The sequence below is a fragment of the Dipodomys ordii genome, unplaced genomic scaffold, assembly GCF_000151885.1.
Source record: "Dipodomys ordii isolate 6190 unplaced genomic scaffold, Dord_2.0 Scaffold67, whole genome shotgun sequence".
Classification (NCBI taxonomy): Eukaryota; Metazoa; Chordata; class Mammalia; order Rodentia; family Heteromyidae; genus Dipodomys; species Dipodomys ordii.
The window spans coordinates 2,192,534-2,203,334 of NW_012267283.1; the positions used below are offsets into that span (position 1 = coordinate 2,192,534).

A 10,801-nucleotide genomic window follows, 5' to 3' on the forward strand; every position below is an offset into this window, starting at 1 on the left:
CCTCATGCATGCAAGGCAAGCGCTCTACCACTGAGCCACCTTCCCAGCCCCAACCTGGCCATTTGTAGAGGAAGTTGCTGGGCCTGTAAACCTGTGCTCTCACCTTTCTCAGGAACCTTCTGTTGGTTCTTGTCTATTTCAGATAAACACCAAACTCCTCAGGTTGGGATAGAACCCTGCTTTCCAACCTTCTCTCATAGCCTCTCCTTCTCTGTACATTTTGATCAGGCTAAAATTTCTCACTATTCTGAGGCTGTTCCTTAGCATCTTTTGGTGCCTAGAGTCCCTTGGCCTAGACTGCTTTTCATCTTTCTCCACTGGCAAGAGTTCTAGACTCTTGAGCATATATCTGCTTATCATGGCCCAAATCCTTAACCCTTCATGAGTATCTACAACCTGTGTGAGGGAGATCCACATGAGCTTTTCTCTCTCAAGTACAATCAAATAACACCACTCAATATTTAAATATTTCCTGATTTTAAGATGGCCTTCTGAAATGCCCTCCTTTTGACTTTTAAATAGGATTCATTCATCAGTGCCAAGGTCAACTACTCCCTCTCCTATACGCTTCCTTTTACTCTCCCAGCTCTGTCATAGCCCTCTGTTCAGAGACTGAAGAGTTTGTCTAAGGCAACACAACAATGTCTACCCAGTAGGATCAGTATTTGTGGGACTGATTTGACAGCATCATAAACATTTTTTTAAAAGATAATTTGAAGGTTTACTTCCTGCCTTTTCTCTATGGTTCTCCTACTCTGCCAGCATCTACCTACAACCCATTCTATACTAAGTACTTCACATATACACTTGTGAAGCCAATGCTACTACTGGAAGAGTCTAATTTGACTGTCTTAATACAGTCATAAATACTTTGTGTAAAACGACAACTATGAAAAGTACACACAGAAATTAAATTTTTAAAAAGCAGCAACAAGATTGCTTCATTGGCTATGACAGAAGATCCAATCTGTTCAGTTAACACTTCACTACAAAGATTGAAAAGCAAGACCCACAGCTTGATTTCTACAATATACACTGAAGATTTCACTTGAGCAGGCAACATTGGGGAAAGTCAACCAATATTTGCCACAGAAGTGCTTGTGCTCACATGCAGACTGTGATGGCAAAGCAAATGTTTGTCTCCATTATTTTATGGTTTTCCACACAATATGTGCCATCAGAGAAACAGAACAAATGTTTATGTTTTTGCCTGGACTCCAAAAGCCTGTTCTTGAAATATACACATATTAAAAAGCAGAGTTTGGGGATCAAAATATGGTATCTTATCACTATACATGCACTCACAGAACATAAACAAAGAAATCAATAATGATTGTTGGTTTGTAGGTACAATATCAGTCATGTCAATCTCAATATCAGTTATCTCAAACATCCAAAGATATATGAACAAAATGACACACTAATGTACAGAACATGGAACAAAGTATTTTATTTTTATAACCATCTGTGATTGGGTACACATTATTAGCATGGGAATGTTATGAAATGCCTCTTCCCTTCTGCCAACCAATGGAATTGTTGGTCCAATTGCCCTTTCTCCACCACCCTAATGCCCAATTTCATTTTCCCTCTGTCTGCTCCTGGCATCAGAGGCTAGACAGACCAGCCTCCTTTTGTGAGGAGTTCAATGTTGGAAAGGCTCTGTTCATCTACATGAGAAAGGAGTTTAGTGGCGGAAAGAATAAAACCTTTGTGGGATATGGATAGAGGAGCAACATTTTGTGGTGATAAATAATATGTTGGAGAGAGTAAGACCTGGAAGAAAGAAAAGAGAATCTGAGAACTACTACTTAGTGGGGGTATCTTTTACTCTCCTTTAGGAAAAAAAACCCTCAAAATAAAACAGATAAAGAACCAAATTCTTCTACATATCTATACCCAGCTAGGGATCTGTCTATCTGGAGACAGGATCTCCAGATGACTGGCCTTGAACTCATTATGTAGTCCAGAATTCATGATCCTCATGCCTTAGTTTTCTGAGAGCTGGGTCCATAAACATGTACATCACCATGCTTGGCACACACACACACACACACACACACACACACACACACACACACACATGTAATCTGAGGGGGGGAGTTCTGTGGTTTTTAACCCATATTAAATGTGATTTGGCTCTGAGACTGGATCACTTCTGATGGCTTAGTTTCGTTAGGGTTACATATGTGAGTTTATATTTACATATTTTACATGTATTAGTTCTACAATAGTACAGAATATTTTAAGCATTATAGTATACTTTTATAATAAATTGATGTTTTTGCTACAAAATTCAATATCCATATGCAGTTTTCCTCCAAATAAAACAAAAAGCTTCAAAGGATCCACAGGTTCCTCAGGCATGTGACCCCAATTCCTTTCTGCATTTACTCTCTTCTCTCTTTCTACATCTACTCTCATTTGCCCAGTGCTTCTAGGAGAACCCTTTAAGAAACTCTGAATATATGTGAAAATGGAACCAGGTAAATTGAGGGGGTGGGTGGTTTGAGAGAGATGGGAAAGCATACTGAAAGGACTGTCACTGATCAGTATGCATTGTTCTCACAAACTGCGATGTTGAATTGAAACCCCACTGTAACATTACTTGAGGATAATTAAAACAGTTTTACCCCTCCCTGCCAAGTTATATAGTTCATTTCCAACATAGTGTTTAGTGAGTATCACTGCTGAACTGGTTCACCCTTTGTCCTACTGTTTTTGTTCTTCCCCTTCCCCTTAAAACTTTTTTTTAAAGAAAAAGTAGGGGCAAAATTTACCCTCTGTCAAACAACAACAACAACAACAAAACTTTGACTTATACCTCTGAGAATTTTATTTAATAATTCTGGAAACTATATAGGAGCTGACTGTTTATCTTAAATATGTTATAAGCAAGTATTTATATTTTGCTTCAGTTCTCAGCCAATAATACAGCAAACTGTGAATCAGGATGGATATAAACCAGTAGGACAATGAAACTTAGTTTAATTCAATATTTTTGCTCTTTTCCTTCCTTCCCTCCCCCCTGCTTTCCTCCTTTCCTCTTTTTGGAGCTAGGGTTTTGTGTATATCAAACATGTGCTCTAACACTGAGCTATACCTCCAGCCCAAATAATAGTTTATTTGGATTTGTACAGTTGTGTGTATGTGAGCTCATGCTGGACCTGGGGCTTGAACTCAGGGCCTAGGTGCAGTCCCTGAGCTTTTGGGTTCAAGACTAATGCAGTTCCACACAGTTCCACATCCAATTCTTTGGTGGGTAACCGGAAATAAGCATCTCATGGACTTTTCTGTCCAGGCTGGCTTTGAACTGCAATCCTCAGATCTCGAGCCTCCTGAGAAGCTAGGATTACAGATTTGAGCCACCAATGCCCGGTTCTGCATCTGTACAATTTTTTTTGGGGGTCCGGTCGTGGGGCCTGAACTCTGGGCCTGGGCACTGTCCCTCAGCTCTTCAGCTCAAGGCTAGAGCTCTACCACTTGAGCCACAGGACCACTTCCGGCTTTTTTCTTTTTGCTTATGTGGTGCTGAGGAATCGAACCCAGGGCCTCATGCTTGCAAGGCATGCACTCTACTGCTGAGCTACCTTCCCAGCCCAGTTCAGACTTTCTAATGTTAGTCTTTAGGGGAGACAGGAAGCAGAAGCCTACTTAAATTATACCAAAATTACGTTAGGGGAGCTGGTTGAAGGATTCCCAGTAACATTTCCCTTTGACATTCTCAAGATATAATCACTATTCCATAGCTTACTACATTCAATCACTAAGTATTCTGTTTGTTGTTGAAATGGGAATTATAATTAAGATGATTGCTGAAGTTATAAAAATATAGACACATGACTGCATTGTATTCCTGTGCCAATGTAGATGCCAATTCTTTTTGTCCATAGAAAATGAAGAGGGTTTTCTCAGTAAGTGAAGAAGAAAGCTACAAAATGAAGGTGAACTAATAGCAGGAATCAAAGATCCATCTTCCCCTTTGTTACTTTGAGCTATTTTGTATGAACTCCAGGCTCCTGTTTGGTTTCACTATCCCAATAGAGCAAATAATACTTTATGGTTCTCCTTTAACCAGTGGAGTTCAATGGAGCTTGATGAAGAAATCAAGGAGCTTCTGAAGGATTATATATTTAGCAAGGTTTTCAAACCTATGTCTTAAAAATGCTGAGAATTTGTGATTTCAACTATGAATGTGCATGTTGTAAAAATACAACACGAGACCATTCACCTAAGCATGGTTTGCTATGAACTAACATAACAGGAGACAAGAGACTATATCTGCAAGGATTGGGTCTTTTTTAGTGAGTTAAACTCTTCAGTGGGTCTATGATTGAAGAAAAAATGACTTTGCCTCTAGATTTTAAGTAAGAGCAAAAAGAATTGTCCTAGGTGTATGTTTTAAATGGATAGGGTTAATGTTTTATAAAGAGGAATAACATCTCTTTTTCTTTTCTCTTATCTCCATATTCTCTTCCCTCGTCTTTTGTTACCTATTGGCATTAAGTAAATGGCAACTTTCAAGAGTACTCTGAGGTCTCTTGAATTCAAATTCTGCAGGATGTGAAGGGAAATGAACTGTTTTCCCATTTGGCTTTGATGCTTGGTCCCAGAGATGATATGATGATATTTTATCTCCAGGGGACTCTCTCTCTTTTTCTCTCTCACTCTGTATCTCTCTCTGTATTTTTATTGGCTTCTCTCCTTTTATTAATACTTGACCCTAACCCAAAACAAAATAATCTACTTGCACGCAGGGAAAACACTGATTACCAGAAGTAAATCGGAAAAGGTGGGGATTTAAAGTAAATACATGTTTATTGACATTTCACAAGCAGTTCAATTTAATTAACTCTAGACTTTTAGTTCCTAAAAGCCTTTTTGTAATTTTAGGATGGCTCAGGATGCTTAAGGAAGCCATGTTTCGAATCTGTCAAGAGGTGAATTCCTAGTATTTTTCTGCTCTAACCCTCATGCTAATTGGCATCAGTAGTATTTAGGAAATCACACTTAGACACTATTATTTTTGATCATACATGGAAAGCAGTATCATTATGGGTAGAATAAGAACAAGGTAAAAATAAGTCCCCTCAGTTTTGTGTTACTGCATATTTACAGAGAAAAAGGGGGAAAGTCAAGGATACACAAGTCATCAACATTTTTCATGACATATAGGGATAAATGTTCTCATTTTAACTATTAAATAATCTTTAATAAATGTCACCATAATCTGTTAAAAATGACATCACTTTTTTTCTTCCTCTATTTAAAAGAGAACTGATTATAAGGTTTTTAGGGACAGCCCAACTAAATATTAGCTCAAAAAAGATCCTGGTTTGTAGCTTCATTACTGATTCTTTCATTAACTTGGTTATATAACCGAATCGTCTGCATTCTTGAAGGCCATGATAATTTTTAAAGCGAAAGTGTGACAAAAGCAGGAGGAAAGGCAGAGTATTCACAATCATAGGTTTGTTTACATTTTCATTATCAAGGGCATAACTTGCTGCTTTACATAGGACTATAGTTCTTGTCCAATAGAAGTCCTGTCTGAGCCCACCTGCTTATGAAGACATGAAAATATTCAAATGTTTGCCACATTCAAAGGCATCTTCATTTACTGTGGTGATAAATAATTGAGGAAGGCAACACATGTCATTTTAAAAACTTAAAAAATGATAATGTTTAAAAATAAAAGTATAGAGAATCCTAATTCACGTAAGTTGCTAGTTATTATTTCCCATATGAGTAACTGATGGAGTGTGGATTATCACTGGTATTTTTGGCTTTATGAGTAGAGTTCTTGTGAGAGGTACAGATCATTTTGTCATGAGAAACTAGTTCTCTTATGGAAGGAAAGGAAAGGATTTCTCCTGAAAGACTGATTCTGTCCATCAAACACCAAGTCCACGGGGCTTAAACTCTGCCATTTCACTCATTCATGTGCTTTTAAAACTCACACTGAATAATGTTTAATCACTAAGTGAATAAAAAAGACAAGCTTATGGCAACCTTTTATGTTTCTTTCCTAAATAAATTCTTAAAATAAGAGATTGTCCCAACATGGAAACTCCGCTCATTCTGTGTGAAGATAGGTTGATCCTTACAACTTTTTATCTAACATGTAAGTGTTGCTTAAACAACCATCTACTGAGTAATGAAGCTGAGAATAGTGAGATATGTTAGCATTAAAACAGGTTTCTTGTAAGACAGCATTTTATTCCATCTCATCTACTGTGGTAAACCTGAGACAAAGGAACTTCCCTCCATTAGTTGCCCAAAGTAAATCCAGCTTAGTTTCTCTGCTTGCTCTTCCTTAACTCTTGCTCTTGCTTACTTACTAGGGATAAAATGACTCATTTTGTGCTCATTAAAAATTCAGTTATTTGAGAAAAATAACAGACATAAAAATGTCATTTTCCTTTCTCATTGGAATATCATTTCAAGTTCCAAAATTAACTAAATAAATTTAGCACTGAGAAAGCTGAACAGGACAAATTGAATTGGTTCTATAACACAATGTTTCAGGCCATCTTACTGTTTTCTGAACTACTCTCCACAGAAGATTTAATATGAGATGTCATATTATGTATTTTTTGCAACTATATTCTATAGAAACACAGAAAATTTTGTAAAATGCTACAGAAGCATTTGCACAAGTAACTTGAAGTTATCTGCTATTAAAATGAGCTGTTCATTTTTATGTTATTATTCTTTTCTTTTGGTTTCACTGCCCATCAAGATGTTAAATTATTAACATCACTTTGGTGCTAAGAATTTATTTCAAGCACTGTTTATTGTGGTCTAGAAAAAAAGGATTCCTTGGCATTCCAGAATCTCCAGGTGTTTAAGAGTGAAAAAAAGTTTTAGAAAGTTCAGTAACATTTCAACTAGCCTGTGGACTGAATTTAAATATTTCACAATGACAAGACAGGTCTTTTGACATGTTTCAACCTTTTTTTACATTTAATTTTCCCCCCTTAAACCTGCTATTTTCATGTCTGTCCTTAGACCTGCGTGTCAAAGTGACTGGAAGCATTCTCTTTCCCTCGGGAAGGATGGAAAGAAAAGTTACAGCTGCCAAGACTACAATCACCGGGCACATGAGCTGGACAGTTAATGCACACAGCACCATCCTTGATAAAGTGGGAGCGCTGTAACTACTGTAGTTTAGAAAGACTGTTTTAGAAATGTGGTCAGTGCAGAGACACTTCTCAAAATGATCCCCTCATGGAAAATAGATTGATATGATCAGAAAATATTCATGAAAAAGAAACCGATATAAAAATTTACATTGTTTGAGAGAATAGAAACAGAGTTCATGGATCGGAATGTCTAAACTTGATGATCACTACCAATGCTTAAAATAATGGCTGTCTCAGGTCCTTAGAAAATGTAAGATGGAGCTTCTTGTATAGAGAAGTTAAGACATAGAAAGAGAGACAGCTGCCGCTGAGCAGGTTCCTACACTTCTGCTGTGCCCAACACTGGATTCTTTTTGATTCACATCAACTTCATTTCAGGTTTAACAGAAGGAAAAGCTAGCGATGCTCAATACTGTAATCTGGAAGCTCATATAAGGCAGAAAAAAGCATCTCCCTAGAATGACAGATTAAGTATGTCCACTGTTGGCTACACTAGAAACCAGCTACAGCCCACAGCTGATATAAAAACAAGTTATAAAAACTAAGATCCACAGCAAGTGAGGCAAATGAGAAGTTGGGGATGTGGCAGTGTGTGTATGTGTGTGTTTGTGTGTGACTATCTTGGAGGAATACACAACAAAATGAAAGCCCCAGTGCCAATGGGTTGGATTCCAGTCAAGTAAATTAAGGCTACAAGATTAACAGGCTGATATGAACAGTCCATTCCAATCGAGCAGTAGGTACTGATTCACTCTTGAAGACATAAGAAAAGGTTTAGAGGAAAAGCAAGTTCTTGGGGAAAAAAATGAACCACACACATGCACGTTGTTTCTGAGGTGAGGAAAAGGAAAAAAATAAAAAGAGAGATCAAAGCAATCCAACTGCAAGGCAAGGCAGGTGTTCGCTCCCAGTTCACAGTATTGCAGTTAGTGGTGCAGTGAGGTCTATGGAAGTGGTGGAGGGTAGAGAGGCTGCCCGGAAGAAAAGGGAGAAAAGAAGTGGTCACATGACAACACAGCATTGACAGCGCTTTTTCTTTTGGGTACCTGGGGCTGGCTCTGTGGCCAGGCTCTCTTCTTTCCCTTCTGGGGATGAGGGTTCAGTGGTGTCTGAGACCGGCCTTCCGGATACCAGCTCAGCTGCATTCCCATCAATAGTGGACACATCTGTCACTGTCTTCTCTCTTAATGACTTCTCATCATCTTCATCAATGAGAACTAATTCTGCCTTGATGGTTTCATCGTAGCCCAGTACCTTTTTAGTCTCCTCTTCATCCTCGATGTTTTGGTAGCCCATAAAAATCATGGTGACTGGCTGATCCAAGATGGCCTCTGGCCCTTCTGTGCTGGGAGCTTGAGCCTGTTGCCCTGGGTTTGCAGAAGCGTGATCTTTCCTAGACTTATGCACCATTTCTAACTTGGCTTCTTTGCAGAGCATGTGTTCCTTGGGATGGCCGAGGTTCCCATCTGCAATAACAGTCCTTTCTGACATGTACCCTCCTCTTAAGCTTGATTGTCCAGCTTTCTGAATAAGCTCTTCAACATCCTTTGCGCTTAATTTGTGCACTCCGTTTTCTACTATGGTGCCTCCTGAGTGCACCTCATATACTACTTTGGTACCATCGTCATAGACTTTGACTCCTCTCTGATGCACCCCCTCTGGGCCAATGGCAGATGCAGAGAGAATCTTGGTCTCTCCTGTTTGTTTGTCTTTCTCCACATTAATTTCCATGGCGTACACAGCTTGAATGAAAACAAGAGAAAGGAAGTGCATGTTACAACAAAAAAAAGCCAGTGAATGGTTAATTGCCAAACAGACAAAAAGAAATGGTCTTGTGCCCTTTCTATTCTAACCACCAAGCATCCTGGGTGTTAGCGTGCGGTGCACATTGTGGACAGAGGCGGCTCTATATGTATTTTAACACAGTAGCTTAATGCACTGGGAAGACAGATGTACACAGTCACTGTATCTCAACAGCAGTCATGCTACTAAGGAAGACCTGCTACAGTAAGGCCACAAGAGACTTCAGACCTAGGTAGAAAGAATTACAGGAAGGCTGGCAACATGCAAATTTACCTTGATGGAGGGTTTTCTGGAAATATATGCAATTTTAAAGCCCTAGGTTAAGATGTGTACCAGTTCAAATGAAAACAAAACCAAACAAAAAACACCCAACATTTTTAACTCTTTTATCAAGTGCTCTCTTATTTTTTCTTCTATATTTCCTTTTCCTGTTAATGGAGAATATGCCAAGGTTTTTACCAGTGGGACAGGACACAACTATCTACATGCGCCACACAACTGGATTTGTATAAACACTGCAAAGATATGGAAACAGTTTGCATTACACGGCCTGAGTAGTTCAGTCAGGGAGGACCACAAAAGGATAAGACAGAAGCAGCAGCATCGGTGACACTGGAGTCTGAGTACAATATTGTAGAAGGCCTTTCTTCTTCTACCTATAGAGTACCACCTCCTTGCAATTCTGTCCCATCCCTCTCTCTCCCACCTGCTGTCTTTTTTTCTGTCTCGTTGCTACTACCCAATGTGAGGCGCTCCTTTCCTCCTGGACTTCCCACAGGAGACTGGACTATCTAGTCTCATCCTCTCCAGTTCTTCCCGAGATATACTGCCAGTCTGGTGTTCCTAAAATCCAGCTCTTTCCTGTCTTATAGACTTGGGACACTTTAGTATTCCATGACCACTCCCTCATAGGCTCCTTGTATGGTACACATTGTGGATGGGACGAAATGGTCCCTGACCCACAAAGGCACCAGGCTGCAGGTACCCTTTACCTGGATGATGCTCAGACACTGGACTTAGCGCCTTCAAAGTGATTCCATCTTCTCTGAAAACTCTCCTGCAGTCTTGGTGTTAAATAATAGCACCAGCACCACTTCTTAGTCCCTCAATTTTGAAGACTCAAAATCATACCTGCTTTGTCCTTTTCTTTCTAATACCTCATAACTAAGCAATCATTAGGAAGAGTTAATTCTGCTTCAAGATCCTCATCCATTCCCTCCCCATGTTTCCCAGGCCTTCCTCAGCTTAACATAACAGCCCTGTCTCAGACTTTACCTGACAATCTCTCTTCCCATCCTAGTTCTAAGATAGTTACAGCAGATTGGAGCTCTGATTTTTAAAAATCTATAATTTTTATTGTTATCATTAAGCTGGTGTACAGAGTTACCATTGCCTAAATCAGGTAATGAGTACATGTCTTTTTTGGACAATGTCACTCCTGCCTTCACTTTCCTCGTTTTCCCTCCTGGAGCTTTTTTTTTTTTTGTAGGGGCAGAGGAAAAAGAATGAGTTTTACATTTTTAAAAGGTTGTAAAACAAGGAGGAAAGGAAGACAAAAGGTAAAGAAAGAGAAAAGAAATGGAAGGATAGGGGAAGAGGAAGAAAAAAAAGGAATACATGATAGACACCCTCTGTGGTCCAGAAAGTCTAACATGCTTACAACCTGGCCATTTTTTTTTTTGGGTCCGGTTGTGGGGCCTGAACTCTGGGCCTGGGCGCTGTCCCTCAGCTCTTCAGCTCAAGGCCAGCACTCAACCACTTGAGCCACAGCACCACTTCCGGCTTTTTTCTTTTTGCTTATGTGGTGCTGAGGAATTGAACCCAGGGCCTCATGCATGCAAGGCAAGCGCTCT

General features: G+C 39.3%; 2 protein-coding genes across 3 annotated transcripts in view; both read right to left on the bottom strand.

Annotated features, from left to right (window-relative positions):
- Positions 1-8,876, bottom strand: part of Palm2 (paralemmin 2) — a 16,457-nt gene extending 7,581 nt beyond the window's left edge. Inside the window, exon 1 of the mRNA XM_013023214.1 lies at positions 8,192-8,876. Within this exon, the coding sequence (XP_012878668.1) occupies positions 8,192-8,876 (685 nt within the window). The remainder of the gene's footprint in view (positions 1-8,191) is intronic.
- Akap2 (A kinase (PRKA) anchor protein 2) overlaps positions 1-10,801 on the bottom strand; it is a 244,840-nt gene that overhangs the window by 183,842 nt on the left and 50,197 nt on the right. The window lies entirely within an intron of this gene.